Consider the following 16,995-nt stretch of genomic DNA (forward strand, 5'->3'; position numbering starts at 1 on the left):
TATCTCGTGGGATAATTTTCCATGCCAATAAAATGGAATAAGATAGGCCAGAATACTGCACCCGTAAAGTGGGTTCCATTATCTGAGTCAATGCTAGCTGGTACTCCCCATCTGGGAATATAGTGTTTGCACTGGACTTTGGCTGTATGGGTGGATGTAGCCTTTCTGACTGGAATAGTTTCTTGAGTATGAGCTTTACATTTTAGAATAGATACTTCTTTTGGTAAAGCCATGGCTTTTAGGAGGTCTTGTACTTCTTTCCCATTTCGGACAGGTGTTCCTGCTGTGGTGAGGTGTCCTCTTTTCTGCCATAAGTGACCAAAATCATGGGCTGCTCCAAAACCGTATCTGGAGTCTGTATAGATGTTGGCTGTTTGATCTTTTGCCACACGACATGCTTCTGTTAGTGCCCTTAATTCAGCCAGTTGAGCTGATGTTTCTTGGGACAAACTTCCTTCCGCCATTACTTCACACAGGCTGGTGACTGCCCATCCAGCCTTTCTGACACCTTTATCAAGAAAGGAGGAACCGTCTGTAAATAGAATCAAATCTGGGTTCTGTAGTGGTTCTTCTACCAGGCGATCCTCTTCCATTTCTTTTGTTACTTCCACACAGTCATGTTCTTCTATTTCTCCCCCATGTGCACCTCGGGAAGTGGGAGCAAAGTTGCCGGATTGACTGGACTTGCTCGGAGGAAGTAAAGATTCGGTGCTTCCAACACTGCTGTCCACCTGGCTGATGTGACTTGTGATACTCTGTTCATGGAAAGTAGAGAATGGACTGCTCAACTGCTGGTCCAAGGCAAGGCCTGCTGTATGCATCACAGCTCGACATGTGGCTTCCAGGGCTCTGAGGCAGCTGCCATGTGCCAGTGCCACATTGTCAAGTTTGGCAGAGTAATATCCTACAGGTCTTAACTGGTCGCCATGTTCTTGGGTTAGTCCTGCTGTCATGTAGCCTTCTTTCTCATGAACGAACACGGTGAAAGGTCTTCCACTGTGTGGAATTCCAAGTGCAGGTGCTGTGCACAAAGCCCGTTTCAGGTTCAAGAATAACTCTCTCTGTTCCAACGTGAAGTTAACAGAATCTTTTGATTTCCGGTTGCCTTTTCGGAGATCATTTCATGGTTGAGCCAGCTGAGTAAAAGAATCAATCCAATTTCTGCTCGAATTGCAAAGTCCCAAAAATGACCTCACCTCCTGGACAGTTGTAGGCTCTCTGGCATCTCTTCCTGCTGCCGTCCTGTACTGGGTAAGCTTTCTTTTACCTTTGGAGATTGTCTGACCTAAGTAGATAACTTCATCTTGGGAAATATGTGCTTTGGCGTGGATTGCTTTGTGCCCATTGTAGCCAAGGTGGTCTAAGAGGGAAGACAAGTCTTTCTCATGATCACCCACATTAATGGAGCCTATCAGAACATCATCCACATATTGGATAATGGTGGAGGGCATATCAGGTAGTTCCCTCAGGTGGTCCTGTAGAGCAGTGTTCTTCAAACTTTTTTTCCGGGACCCATTTTTACCAACTGGCCAACCTTCGTGATCCAACCCAGACAACCTTCGCGACCCATGCCGGCCGACCTTTGCGCCCCACACCGGCCGACCTGCGTGACCCACCATTTTCTCTTACTTTGTTTGCTGATGACAAAAATGGAGGAAATGGTTTTGGGTCCCTTTGGCCCTCGTACACGCTCTTCCAATGGAACCTGTTGGATGAAGGTGAAGCCTTCTGGTGGCGGAAAGTATGGAGTCTCCATCTGTCCAAAGTTCTGAATTTTTTTCCTGTAAAAGTTTATCAAATAACCCCCCCCCCGAACTTTAAAAAAAAATAAAATAAAATGAGTAAAAACCACTACAGAACTTGTAAAACAAAAAGCTATAACCGTTTAAAAAATAGCGGCCGTACTGCGCATGTGTCGCCGATAATCGGGCCCGCATGCGCATTTGCGCAGTTATTTTTTTTTCCATGTTCGCGGCCGCTTGCAGCCGCCGTTATGAAAAGCCGGCTGCTGCGCGGGGATTTGCGCGATCGGGAGCGCCGCGGGCAACGGCTCCGCGACCCTCCCGACACCCACCCGCGACCCACTCACGGGTCGCCCCCCCCCCCCCCGATTTTGAAGAACACTGCTGTGGAGCCATGTGAAAAACAGTAGGGCTGTTGTGGAATCCTTGTGGTAATCTGGTCCATGTGTATTGTTGTTGTTTAATGGTGAAAGCAAACCATGGTTGCACCTCCTCAGCCGGTGGTACTGACCAAACGCCATTGGCCATATCTATAACTGAAAACCATTCAAGGTCCGGTGTTGAGGCATGAAAGATTGTAGATGGATCGGCTACCAAAGGAGCTTTTCTGTCAATGCATTCATTGCTTTTCTATAATCAATAGTCAGGCGCCATGTGCCATTAGCCTTTTTGACAGGCCACACTGGACTGTTTGCTGAACTACAAATTTTTATTAAAACTCCTCTTTCTTCCAATTGCTGTACTAGAGGTGGTATTCCCTCAATTGAGGAGGCGGTAATGGGATACTGGAAGGTACACGGTGGTGACATTCCAGTGAAGGATGCTGGTTCCATTTTCAAAAGAGCACACTCATTTTTGTCCTTGGCCCAAATTGGGTGGTGAGTAAGATCACTCCAATTGAGGCGTCTGAGGGACCATGTAACTTTGCCATTATCGAAATTAAGGGATGAATTCAATTTTGAGATGATATCTATTCCCAAAAGGGATTGAGTGATTGGCCCAATACAGATTGAGGCTGTCGTTTGATATTTGCCAAATTCAAGCAGTATAGATCTGTCCGTTGAATGGATCACCTCCGACTGCGTAAGCTTCAATGTGTTTTCTGTTTAAGGGGAAAAATTTAGCATATTCGTTCGGAACAAAAGTTAACTCTGCTCCAGTATCAAAAAGAAAATCGATTTTGTGTCCTCCCACACTCGATGATAAATACAGTCCATCTGAATCGGTTTTAATTAAAGCGTGTAACGTTGTTTGAATGGACTCAGTGAGAGTGGGGTCCACTAGTTTTTTGACCTATCAAGTTGTGGTCTCGAGTGTTATCTGTTAAACCTGTCGTCGTCGTCATCATATTCATCTCTAGGCGTGCGCATGGGCGGGACTAGTTTGTTCCCGGTACGTATCGTCATAATACGTGTTCCTGGGGGGATCCCTATAGTAGTCACGGGGTGGATCTCGATAGTATGAGTCACGGGGCGGATCCCTATAGTAGTCACGGGGTGGATCTTTGTAGTCTTTTGCCTGGAACCCCTCTAGTCTGAAACAACATGTTTTTGCCTAATGTCCGGCTTTACCGCAAAAATTGCATTGACCCAGTTTTCTGGAATGCTTCAGCGGAGCAAGAAGAGGGGACGTGGGAGGTGTTACCGTAGCAAGAGTATTAATTACTGCTGGGGATGCTGCAACGCTGGCAGCGGCTGTCGCTTCGGGCTGGGCATGTGGGATGTCACGGTTTCTAACTTCCAGTCCGCGTTCAAGTTGAATGCATCGTTTTACCCCTGTAAGTTGTACCCACTAGTCCCCAGTCAGGAAGCACCAGGTTTAAAGCTTTAGACATTTCTGGTCTTAAACCATTGACAAAAGCGGTTTTAAATGGTCCCAATGTACTCCAATCCCAATTCTCCTCTCCTGCCTGGAGCGCCATTCCTGCTCCACCCAAATTGTTCCAAACCTTTCCTCATGGTCCTGCACATCTTCTAAATTTTTCTGAAGACAGGCAGTTTATTTTTGTCCAATCAGTTTTAGGTGGGTTGAATGTTGTTAACCATTCTTTGACTGACTGCTAGGCCGCCTCCAGATTTAGTAAATTTTCCCCCAGGGCTCTGAGAACGTCTGTCGAGAGTTTTTTTTACTGTCACAGGCACCAACCATCGAGGACAAAACCTGTACGCCATTCATCGGATGTAAACTGTAAATATGCTGTAAGCGCTGCTATTGATTCCAGGTAGCTAAACCTCCCTTCTTAGGATGCGGGAGTTCTTTAGACCATCGATCTACTTTATCGGGATCAGCTGGATCATGAACCCAATGTCGTGCGTAGTTAGATCGACAGTCGATACGTTGTTAGCATCGGTTGTTTCCAACGTTTCGACTTTAACTCGTTTAGTGCGCAAAGGGTTTAGTTTTGGGGCTAGCTGGATGACAGTGGGGCTGACACTAGGAGTAGCATGACATTAGGAACGTCATTTCCGTTGTCACTAGATGCGTAACTTCCGTCACCATCCTCGTCAGAGATAACGTGCTTTTGTTCAGTGCCTCGTGTATTGGGGCCTGGTGAAGCTACAGCGAAAGGATTCTTCATCACAGAGAAAGGATTTTTATTCGGGATTTGCGGGGTATATTGGTCGACTACATTCGCATTGCAGGTGGCCGCCGCTTTTAAAGTTTTCAGATCGTTTTTCAATGATTTAGAACGACTTTTCAAGTTGGATATGGTAGTCTCCATAACGGACAATTTAGTCTCCAGAATACAATTGTCTTTTAGTCGTTGTGCATTTTCCGTTTGGAGCCCGTTATTTTTGCAAAGCAATTCGTCATTTTGTGATGTTAATTGTTGAACTGTGGATTCCGAGTCAGAAAATATCTTTTGAGTCTCAGTGATTTCACTCTTAAGTTCGGAATTTTCCTTTTGGACATCGGTATTAAGTGTTCTGAAGTTCGGAATTTTCACTTGTTAATCGCTAATAATGTTCTGAAGCTCGGTATTTTGATCTTTGGCATTAATGGGCTGAAGCTCGGTATTTTGAACTTCAACATTAATGGTATGAAGGTCGGAATAATTAGTTTGAACTTCATCACTAATGGACTGAAGATCAGAATTTGCACTTTGAAGTTCGGCATGAGTGGCCTGAAGCTCTGTATTTTTCTTTTTAGGGTCAGTAATCTGTTTTTGGAGTTCACAGTTTTGGCCGTATAAAAGGATCTGGATTGATAGGATCTCTCGAGCTTAAAATTTGAATCTTGTAATAGCGCAGAGTTAGTCTGGAGTTGATGTCTGGGAGACTTAAGGGCGTCCTCATGGTCTTTTTGTTGGATCGCTGACCATTGTTTACGGAGCTCTCCCAAAACCACAAGTGACCATCTAATACGGTCATTATTTTTCAAACGGGTAATTTTCCCCAAACTGTCTTAACAGCTTCAAAGGACCATTGGCCTTGAGTAATGTATTTTAATTCAATCTCCGCAATTGCTTTGGACAAATTATAATGGTGACATAGAATTTGTCAGTCACTGAAAATATATTCACAAGAGACATCTGGTGGAGCTCACCCCCTCCTTATGGTTGTGGGTAGGTCTGCTCCACTTTTTGAAGTAATAGGGGCTTTTAAAAGGAGAGTCGTCCCCCATAACTTCAACTTTGAATGAGTAGAAACTTTTATTTTTCTCGCCTCCTTGTAACCCTTCAGCAACACTTCGAAGCAGTGGGGATGTTGTACTGGCATACCTTTTAACTCTTCCGATAAAAAATCGAATAAAGCGACTTCAACACACACTATCCCAGTCTTTTCTTCTAAGATTCTTTTGCCGATAGGGGAAATAGGGCGGGCCGTCGCTGCTTGAAATGAAGCAAAGTAAAGTCTAACCTCAGTCCAGCCGATTTTCGGATTGAAGTCTTCCAGTCGTCTGCTCTGTGGTTTTCTGGGAGCCTCGCCGGTAAGGTTTACCTTCGGGCCGCTTCGTTCTTCCTCTGGTGGTCCGAGTCCGTCAGTTCTCCCTCCTGCCGGCTTGGCCGACTACGCCAATTGATAAATATATTAACCAATTACAGCTCGATGTGTCGCCGCACTCATGTATCACTCAACTGAACATAAAACAGAGGTTCGAGCGTGAAGTAAATTGTAGCTTCATTCAGTCAGTTTTCAAATGTCTCTGATCAGGTCAGTTTGCTTGCAAATACAAAGTTTTAACAAGTTTGCCTTGTCCAAGCAAATACAGATGACTGAGTTGAATTCAATACAGATTACAGTTCTTGATAATTTCTTCAAATCAAAATACACGATACAGAGAAGTTGGATGAAGATGATGGCAGCTTTCAGAGCAGAGCGCAGGAATAGCTTCAGAAATTAAGTAAGGTGATCCCGGGATGAACTGTTCAAAACCGGCACGTAGCTTTAAGGTAATTGCTATCGTTAATGTTCTGTCCCTTTTCTGTCTGTGATTGGGTCATAATAATTATAGTTCATTCGTTTGAAAGGTCTGTCCATCAAATTTTGATACGGTGCGACTCAGAAATTGCTTTCTCACAAAACTTTACCCATTGCCATGGAAACTGGACTAGGAACGCTGCCCAGATTTTCATACCAACAAAATGTGTCCTTGCTTCTGCCTGGCCTGTTTTAATCGGATCATTCCCATGCTATTCAGCAGTTTTCACGGTCATGTTTGAAATGTGAGTTTAATAAACCATTTCACTTCAAAACCATTTCTTCCTTTCAACTAATTTCTTTTAAAAAGCTAGATTTCTATCAGTAACTCAATATCTTCTCACCCCCACCCTTTCACTGTGAGCTTCTTGTAAAATTTGTGCCAGGTATTCACAACAAGGCTCAAAGTGCATCAGCCCATTGCAGGCAAAGTGGTGAGATGGTACTGGGACAGCACCGTGGTTAGCACGGCAGCCTCACTGCGTCAGGGGCACTGGTACGATTCCGACCTCAGGGGCTGTGTGTGTGTGGAGTTTGCACTTTCTCCCTGTGGCTCCGTGGGTTTCCTCCCAAAGTCCAAATATGTGCAGGTTAGGTGGATGGCCATTCTAAATTGTTCCTTAGTGTCCAAAAGGTTAGCTGGGGTTATGGGGAGAGGGTTGGTGCAGATTCGATGGGCTGAATGGCCTACTTCTGCACTGTAGGAATTCCATGAGACCAGCCAGTCCAGCAGAAAGAAACCATCAACCATCCTCATTGACCACCTGTCAGAATGAACAGAATGCAGTCCTGGATGTAACTGAGAGCAGAAACAATAGCAGCAGAATCCAACCCCTGGAGTCACTTGTGAATTTGTTGGTGAATCAGCAGATGCAATGCATCACAAAATTCCTTCCCACGTTGAGAGCAGATAAATGGCCTCTCCTCAGTGAAAACATGTCAGTGTGTCTGCAGGCGGGATGGATCACTGAATGCCTTGATCTACTCAGAGCAGGTGTATGGCTCCTCCCTGGTGTGAACCCGCTGCTGTGTCTGTAGGTTGGATAAATGATTGAATCCCTTCTCACACTGAAAGCAGGTGAACGGCTTCTCCCCAGTGTGAATTCGCTGGTGTCTCCGCAGGTGAGATTACCGAGTGAATCCCTTCTCACACTGAGAACAGTTAAACGGCCTCTCCCCAGTGTGAACTCGCTGGTTTGTCTGCAGACTGCTTGACTGAGTGAATCCCTTCCCACACACAGAGCAGGTGAACGGCTTCTCCCCAGTGTGACTTCGCTGGTGCTTCTGCAGGCTGCCTGACTGAGTGAATCCCTTCCCACACTGAGAGCAGGTGAACGGCTTCTCCCCAGTGTGAACTCGCTGGTGTGTCTGCAGGTTGCCTGACCGACTGAATCCCTTCCCACACACAGAGCAGGTGAACGGCTTCTCCCCAGTGTGAACTCGCTGGTGTGTCTGCAGGCTGCCTGACTGAGTGAATCCCTTCCCACACTGAGAGCAGGTGAACGGCTTCTCCCCAGTGTGAACTAGCTGGTGTCTCTGCAGTTTGCCTGACTGACGGAATCCCTTCCCACACTGAGAACAGTTAAATGGCTTCTCCCCAGTGTGAACCCGCTGGTGTGCCTGCAGGCTGCCTGACTCAGTGAATCCCATCCCACACTGAATGCAGGTGAACGGCTTCTCCCCAGTGTGATATCGCTGGTGTGCCTGCAGGCTGCATGACTGAGTGAATCCCTTCCCACACTGAGAGCAGGTGAACGGCCTCTCCCCAGTGTGAACCCGCTGGTGTCCCTGCAGGTTGCCTAACTGAGAGAATCCCTTCCCACACACAGAGCAGGTGAATGGTCTCTCCCCAGTGTGAACTCGCTGGTGGGTCTGCAGGTTGGATAACCGAGAGAATCCCTCCCCACACTGAGAGCAGGTGAATGGTCTCTCCCCAGTGTGAACTCGCTGGTGTGTCTGCAGGTTGCCTGACTCAGTGAATCCCTTCCCACACACAGAGCAGGTGAATGGTCTCTCCCCAGTGTGACTGCGTCGATGGGCTTCCAGCACAGATGGGGCTCTGTATCCCTTTCCACAGTCCCCACATTTCCATGGTTTCTTCATTTTATGTGTCTCCTTCCATCTCTTCAGGTTGGAGAATCATTTGAAGCCATGATCTCACGAAGAACACGTGTACCGTCTCTCCCGGCTGTAAATGGTGCGATGTTATTTCAGACTGTGTCTGTCAGTGCTCTGGAACACTCTCACTCGGGTGTGTCTGTCTCGATCCTTTTCCAGTCACACTGATGTTTAAAATCTTTTGAAGTCAACAGACCAGGCAAACATTTCTCCTTCTAGATTTGATGGCCAATGATATTCAGGTCCCAAGGAATCGTGTGACTCTGTCAGATCGAGATGTGATGTTTGAGATTTCTGTCTGTAATTCCTCCTCTCCCAATATCCTGTAAAAACAAGTTACAAGTCATCACTGTCAGTACAGGATAGAAATTCAGAACAGACAATTCTAATTTTTATGGAACATTCTTTTCTCTCTCGTTCCCCACAAGCTGTAAATCTCCATCCCACACTCTCCCTCCATTCTCACTCTGTATCTAATATTCACCCTCCCAATTCTCCTGAAGATGCTGATTCAGGCTGATTGACAGATCCATGCTCACTGCTTCCTGTCTTGGACACAGAGATCATAACAAATAGGAGCTGCAGTTGGCCATTCAGCCCATCGAGCAAGCTCCACCATTCAATGAGACCATTGGCCGATCGACCTCAGCACCATTTTCCCACACATATCCCTTCATGTCTTCAATATCTAGAATCTTCCCAATCTTACTCTTGAATATATGCAAAGACTGGGGCTCCATAGTCCTCTGGAATAGAGAATTCCAGAGCTTCACCACATCCTTGAGTGAAGAAATCCCTCCTCATCTCAGCTGTCTCTCCATTTTCCTGCCGGTTCCCCATAACCCTCGACTCCCTCGTCAATCAGAAATCTGTCCAACTTGGCCGTGAATATATTCAATGACCCCCAGACTCCACTTGTCCCTGTGGAAGAGAAATCCAGAGACCACCAACCCTCTGAGGAAAAAGATGACTGGAATGTGACCAATCCGAGACTTACAGAATAGCTCGACAGGGAGCTGGCATCAACTCAAGTTGTCCTTTAATGACTCTATGTCTTGAAATATATAATGTAGCTACAGTACTATATTTCAAAACTAGAAATAATAATAACCATACTTTATTACAGAACCACAAATACTATGTCCAATCTGTGCCATCTAACAACACAACACTGTCATAACATACACCAGTATATCATGGTGCAGACACACACACACACACTGATGGACACACAGCAAGACCAATCAACACACAACACCGCAGCCAATCACCAGTTAGCACACTCACTAGATAGACAGAGGGCATCAGAGTTCCCGCTCATTCGGGATGCAGCCTCTCAGAAGGACACAGCTTACAGCAGAGATCTTCACCATGTGCTGAGTGCATAGACTGGTTAGGACAGGCATAGGTCTTTAGTTTAATCTAACATCGTGTTAACCCACAGTGAAAGTATGTTCAACAGTTTCTAACTTAATAAAATAGTGTTGTACTATTTTAAGTGTTGGTGGCCTGTATGTGTTCCACGGATCCAGAGCACCCAACACAACAAACACATATCTCTGTCTGATATTATATCTCTCCATAGCAAGATGGCGCCAGAGTGTGGTGACCCTGTGCAAGCTCTCTCCACAGATCCTCTTATAAGCTTACTAACCGTTTAAAAGTTAATTCTAACAATAATTCCCGTACCAGCCTCCCCGAACAGGCGCCAGAATGTGGCGACTAGGGGCTTTTCACAGTAACTTCATTGCGGTGATAATGTAAGCCGACTTGTGACAATAAAGATTATTATCTCTAACTTTTCTCTTTTATGTTCTCTTGCAGGTCTGAAGCTCTTCACATGATGATTTTGGGGGTTTTCCCTCAGTCTGGTCTCAGTAAATAGACCAAGTTGGATTGTAGGTAAAATCTATTTTATTCTAAACAGCTTGCAAGCCTGACTCTCTCTGATAACAGCAGGACACCACACCAGAGTTCGTAAGGTTTCCAGAGCAAGTGAGAACAAAGACACAAAGCATCTTGTTTCATATACATCAATGTAGCATCAAGTTACACACACACACGACCAAATAAGGTAACAATGGCAAATGTAAGGTTTTCATCGGTTTTCCCACATTCCTTGACCTAGCCAGAGAAGGGGAGCTTTGCAATTACTGACCCCAATAGGTTCATCTCACATTCCTTAACCTTGAGGCCCCTTTCTCCCAGTATCCCCTGCAACAAAGAAATGGTCCCAGTGGCTGCCCATCCCCCTCTTCATGCTTTGCGAAATCCCAGTTACAGGCAATTCCAGACTGCTACCCATTTTCTCCAGCCTAAGGTCTGCTACCCTAAGCCTCAATTCTCCTGTATTAGGATGTGCTCCTAACTTTGCCTAACCACTTATAGCTACTTATCCCATTCTAACACCATGCTCTTTTGTTCAATTCCTCACACATATCTTCTCTACTGCAGTACTACACTCCATATGCTCACCCATTGCCTGTGCCGATGTATTTACATTGTGTATTTATGTATGTTTTTTCATGTATGGAATGATCTGCTGGACTGGACACAGAACAATACTTATCACTGTACCTCGGTACACATGACAATAAAATGAATCCAATCCAATATTAATTTACTGTCCCCTTAAATGTCAGCCACCTCCTGGGGTAACCAGCCCTTTAATTGTGAACATTAGGAAAGAGAGCATCCTTTTAGCCAGACAAATAAATGTGTCAAGCTGAGGGAGTCTTTAAGAGAGAGAGAGAGAGACCTGGGCCAAGCTTTGCAGAGTCTGCACCCTCCCTGGATTCACTTCCTTTCCCTTCAGTTGCTGCAAGTGACCAATTGAAGGTGAGAATGAGAAAAGAAATGGAAAGGGGGAGAAAAGAAAGTGTTTGACTCACAGGTGCTGGAGGCAGGAGGGAGTTTCAGTCCGTGAGCAGCTCAATATCCAGCCACACAAAGCCCGCGCGCTGGTTCACTGGAGGACCAGAGTCCTTCCGGTCCGACAAGTCTTCCCTTTGACCTGAGCCGGGCAGAAGGTCTGAATTGAAGGCGCGTGCGCATGTTTTGGGGGTGATGCGCATGTGCGGATTGGGTGGGGACCGGGACAAAGCGGCGCACTGACCATTGTGTGTCCGGGTCTTCCTGCCTTTCCCATTGGTCACCAGCTCAGCGCGGTTGGAAGGAAAAGTCTCTCTCACCCCCACGTGGTGTTCCGCCCCTCATTTTGTGTCAGCGGCGGATTGTCCAATGGAAGGCCGGGAGGACCGGAAGGACTCTGCTCCTCCAGCCAATTAAAGCTTCCCCATTGTCTGAATGCGGAAGCTGAACAATGAGCAAAGCTGCTGCTTCTCTGTCTGAGTGAGGATTGAGCTTCGCACAGACTGAAACCTCCTCCTGTCTCCAACATCTGTGAGTCAAACACTTTCTTTTCTCCCCCTTTGGCAATATCAAGGCAGATATTGCCAAAGCAACAATGGGCGTGGTGGACGGGTTCACCCCCTTCCAGGTGGAGAGCGACATGTCAGAGGTTGCCCTCAACGCCTCCAAGATTCGACACTCCTCAGTCAAAAAAGCTCAATCCATTGTGGAAGCTGTGTGGCACTGGAGGCACTACCTCGCTGGTAGGAGGTTCACCCTCGCCACCAGCCAACGGTCGGTGGCCTTCATGTTCAACAATACACAGCGGGGCAAGATCAAGAATGATAAAATCTTGAGGTGGAGGATCGAACTGTTCACCTGGAATTACGATATTGTGTATCGTCCTGGCAAGCTCAATGAGCCCCTAGATGCCCTGTCCCACGGCACATGCGCCAGCGCGCAAGATGACCGGCTCCGGGCCATCCACAACAACCTCTGCCACCCGGGGGTCACCCGGCTTCTCCACTACATCAAGTCCCGTAACCTGCCCGACTCCACTGAGGAGGTCAGGACCATGACCAGGGACTGCTAAATCTGCGCGGAGTGTAAGCCGCACTTCTATCGACCAGATAAGGCCCACCTGGTGAAGGCATTCCGGCCCTTCGAGCGCCGCAGCATCGACTTCAAAGGGTCCCTCGCCTCTACCGACCGTAACGTGTATTTTCTCAATGTCGTTGACGAGTGCTCCCGCTTCCCCTTTGCAATCCCTTGCCCCGACATGACCGCGGCCACTGTCATTAAAGCCCTGCATAGTATCTTCACCCTGTTCGGCTTCCCCATTTACGTCCACAGTGACCGGTGCGCCTCGTTTATGAGCGACGAACTGCGTCAGTACCTGCTCGGTAAGGGCATCGCCTCGAGCAGGACTACCAGTTACAACCCCCGGGGAAACGGACAGATGGAGGGGGAGAAAGCGACGGTTTGGAAGGCCGCCCTCCTGGCCCTACGGTCCAAGAGTCTCCCAGTTTCCCGCTGGCAGGAGGTCCTCCCCGACACGCTCCACTCCATTAGGTCACTCCTTTGCAAGGCCACGAACGAGACCCGTCATGACCGCCTATTTGTTTTGTAGCCACGTAAAATGGCTGCGTTCCGATTATTCTGGTCAAAACCCAGTTTGAAATGGCGAACCCGAAAGACTGCTGGGAAAAGCAGCTAACAAGACACAAGCAGGCAGCTGCAAACAGTATTGCATATTCGGCTCTGGGGAAGTTAGCCCAGATCGATACTCAGGGCTATCAACAGCCCATCAACCCAGGTATTTGCCATTACATTCAGGACTGTTTGCAGCCCATCCATTCATACATCTGCAGTTAAATAGGCTATCCCCGGGAACAATTGCAACATATTAGCAATTGAATACCGGGCCAGACCTGTCGCCGCCTGCAGTGGCCGAAACAAAGACAGGTGAACGACCACCCCCCGATCGAGGAATCGCCTCACCATTGGACACATCGACCCCAGGGATTGGGGACAAATCCAATCACTTGGGACTCAGGGTCAAGGGCCGCCCCGGGAGGCGGGAAGCCTCTGGGCCCTATAAAAGTGAGGGGCCAAGTTCAGATCTCGCTCTCTCTCCTCTTCGCCTGCTCGAGACCTTCGCAAGAACAGCAACCGGCAACAGTAAGTTTGAATCCAGCGATCGCTATCCGGTAGAGACACCTAGCCAGCGACCTGTAGCAGCCTTTTGAATCCCGCGGGCCAGATCTGATTGGACAAGCCATTCGTTTCCCTGACCTGGTGGGCTCTTCCTAACGTTAAGTATTGGCCAGTAGTGATAGGTTTATTATATAGAAAGTAGTATTAGGGTATTAATATTGCTTGTTGTATATAATAAATGACCGTTGTTTTAATCCTTACTAAGCGGTGTGCTGTATTATTAATCATAACCAGAACTTGAACCACGTGGCGGTATCATAAAGATACCTGGTGACTCGTGAGCAAAGGTGACGTAATCAGAGCCAATAGACTGAAGCTAAAAAGAGCAACAGTTTTCCCTAGGAAATCCACCTCCGGGGTCTCGCTTCCGTCCTGCCTGACGACACTGGGTCCTGTACTGCTCCGAAAACACGTGAGGAGCCATACGTCCGACCCCCTGGTTGAGAGGGTCCAGCTCCTTCACGCCAACCCCCAGTATGCCTACGTGGCGCACCACGACGGCCAACAAGATACAGTCTCTCACCGGGACCTGGCACCCGCAGGTTCCCCTCCGGCCATCACCTACACCCCCTCCCTCCACCCTCCACCGAATTGCGCTCCCGCCCCTGCATGGCCTACACCCCCCTCCTACACCCCTTCCCCCCATCACCGATCTACAGGGATGAAGTTCCAGAAGACACGCTCCCGGAGTCAACACCTGTGCCTGCAGTGACGAATTCAACACCTGTGCCCGTAACGAGTTCAATACCCGTGCCCGCAGCGAAACCAGAGCTCAGGCGGTCGCAGCGAACACTGAAGACGCCAGACAGACTCAACCTGTGAGCCACTTCACCCCCGCTGAACTTCAATTTTTTTAACAGGGGGTGAATGTGGTGAATGTATTACAGCAACCATTCACCACTGCATTACATTACATTGTACTATGTTGATGTCCTTGTGGGCTCCACCGATGGATCATTGTATTGCATTATATTGCATTGTATCATGTTGGTGCCCTTGTGGGCTCCGCCCCTGGCTCCACCCCCTTGGGGGAGCTCTATAGATCTGCTGCCCTGCAGGCGGCTCTCAGTACAGAGCAGTCGCAGGCACAGTTCTAGCTGATTAAAACCAATGTTCACTTCAACTCGTCCGCCTCATGTGAATTGATGGTCGCATCAAGGAAATTGTAACCACCACTGTAAATAAGGTAAGATAAAGAACAACAATGTATGTACGCAAACAATTGAACCCGACCGATGTGTAAATATGTCTCTTTATCCTCTGTCTCCTACTGTTTTTCCATGCTTATCCTTGTTCTATATACCACAAAAAACTCAATAAAAACATTTTTAAAAAATGTTTTTATTGGCATTTTCAATTCTGTATAGTTGCGTTTCGTGTCCATCATTGTGCAGTACATGTAACATTTTCCTGTCTATTTACATTTTGTCACCATCTATCTCAGTGCTCTTTCTTCGCCGCCCCTCCTGCCCCAACACCCCTCCTCCAGTTCACATGGGTGAGGTGCCAGCCCTCCCTTCCGCTCTCTCCCCTTCTCCCCCCTCTTTTCCCTTGTGTTTTCCGCCGCGTCTGCCTTGCGGTTGGGTGAGGTGGGGGGGGGGGTCTTCCGCCTGCCCCCCTTTGTGGCTTCCACTTCATTCCCTCTGGTACCCTCTTTTCTTCCTTCCCCCCCCCGCCCTCCCCCCTGCTCGTGCGTTCCTGGTCGTTTCTTTCTAGTTTTCTTTCTCTCTCGTCATTGTTGGCTTCTAACAGGTTTTGGAACAAGCCGAGGAACTTCCCCCAAGTATCCAGGAGGCCTTCCTCTGACCCTCGGATGGCGTACTTAATCTTCTCCAGATCAGGACAGCGAGCCAGTCTGCAGCTTTGGGTGGTGCTGCCGATCGCCAGCCGAGCAGGATTCTCCGGCTTGCGATTTGGGAAGCGAAAGCAAGGGCGTCGGCCCCCTTCCCCATGTGTAGCTCCGGCTGCTCTGATTGCCACATTTGAGCATGGTTTCACCCTCACCCCCACAACCTTGGACATTGCCTCGGAGAAGGCTGTCCAGAACCAGCAAGCTTGGGATAAGCCCAGAACATGTGGGTGTGGTTGACCGGGCCCCTCTGGCACCGCTCACACTTGTCCTCTGTTGTGTTATGCTTCTTCATGTAGCATAAGCTGCTTCCTTGATGTCTGCTCTGACAAAGGAAGGTTCCGACTTGGAGATAGGTTTAACACATTCATTGAACAGTTAACAATTCTCCTACTTGAGTTCGACTCTCCTGCTGATCTTGCTCTCGTAACTCAGTCTAACTAACCAGTCTGCTCTCAGCCACGCGGTGGGTGTGATGCTTCTGATCTGCCCCTGTCCTTCTCTCTAAGTGTCACCTGTGGAAAGAATCTTTAACTTTTCTTGTTAGCCACGGTTGCATCATCTTTCCTTTTGGATTTTTGATTCTTGAAGGAATCTATACTTTATGTAAATGTGTAAGAATTCCTTAAATGCTAGTGATTCCCTATCTATAATCCTAACTTTTATTGTAATTTACCAATCTACCAGACGCAACTTGCACTCATACCGCGACAGTTTCCTCTGTGAGAAACACACATATAAATTATACAAGAGAACCATATAACCACCATACCCCATCTTCATGGCAATGTGGCAAGCTTTGGGAGGTTCCAAACAGAAATGGGAATTAAATATCTTTTAACTTGCAAACACCCTTTCACTATCTGATCCTTGGGAAATTTGCAACCAGGTATTCGCAACAAAAGGCGGCATGTTGGCACAGTGATTAGCACTGCTGCCTACGGCACTGAGGACCCGGGTTCGATCCTGACCCTGGGTCACTGTCTGTGTGGAGTTTGCAGATTCTCCCAGTGTCTGTGTGGGTTTCACCCCCCCAACCCAAAATACAGTTAAATGAAGGTAACTACAGGGGCATGAGGGAGGAACTGATGAAAATCGACTGGGAGCAGAGCCTAGTGGGAAAGACAGTAGAACAGCAATGGCAGGAGTTTCTGGGAGTAATTGAGGACACAGTACAGAGGTTCATCCCAAAGAAAAGAAAGGTTATCAGAGGGGCTATTAGGCAGCCATGGCTGACAAATGAAGTTAGGGAATGCATCAAAGCAAAAGAGAAAGCCTATAATGTGGCAAAGAGTAGTGGGAAGTCAGAAGATTGGGAAGGCTACAAAAACAAACAGAGGATAACAAAGAGAGATATAAGGAAAGAGAGAATCAAATATGAAGGTAGGCTAGCCAGTAACATTAGGAATGATAGTAAAAGTTTCTTTCAATACATTAAAAACAAATGGGAGGCAAAAGTTGACATTGGGCCGCTCCAAAATGACGCTGGTAGTCTAGTGATGGGAGACAAGGAAATAGCTGAGGAACTAAATAAGTACTTTGCGTCAGTCTTCACAGTAGAAGACATGAGTAATATCCCAACAATTCCGGAGAGTCAGGGGGCAGAGTTGAATATGGTAGCCATCACAAAAGAGAAATTGCTAGAGAAACTAAGAGGTCTAAAAATTGATAAATCTCCAGGCCCAGATGGGCTACATCCTAGAGTTCTAAAGGAGATAGCTGAAGAAATAGTGGAGGCGTTCGTTATGATCTTTCAAAAGTCACTGGAGTCAGGGAAAGTCCCAGAGGATTGGAAAAT

The 16,995-nt window shown here is 47.4% G+C and overlaps 1 protein-coding gene across 1 annotated transcript; it reads right to left on the minus strand.

The window, feature by feature from the left end:
* Window positions 1–5,846: 5,846 nt before the first annotated feature.
* On the minus strand, window positions 5,847–11,482 carry LOC140421885 (uncharacterized). Its single transcript, XM_072506849.1, has 2 exons — window positions 11,173–11,482; window positions 5,847–8,604 (listed from the first exon to the last, which is right to left on the minus strand). The coding sequence occupies exon 2, from the start codon at window positions 8,264–8,266 to the stop codon at window positions 7,292–7,294; it is 975 nt and encodes a 324-aa protein (XP_072362950.1). The 5' UTR covers window positions 8,267–8,604; window positions 11,173–11,482; the 3' UTR covers window positions 5,847–7,291.
* Between the last annotated feature and the right edge of the window lie 5,513 nt (window positions 11,483–16,995).

Source organism: Scyliorhinus torazame, chromosome 5 (assembly GCF_047496885.1).
Source record: "Scyliorhinus torazame isolate Kashiwa2021f chromosome 5, sScyTor2.1, whole genome shotgun sequence".
NCBI classification, from domain to species: Eukaryota; Metazoa; Chordata; class Chondrichthyes; order Carcharhiniformes; family Scyliorhinidae; genus Scyliorhinus; species Scyliorhinus torazame.

Bases quoted from the DNA above. Each gene is read 5' to 3' on its own strand.
- LOC140421885 (XM_072506849.1), bottom strand. From the start codon at position 8,266: ATGAAGAAACCATGGAAATGTGGGGACTGTGGAAAGGGATACAGAGCC.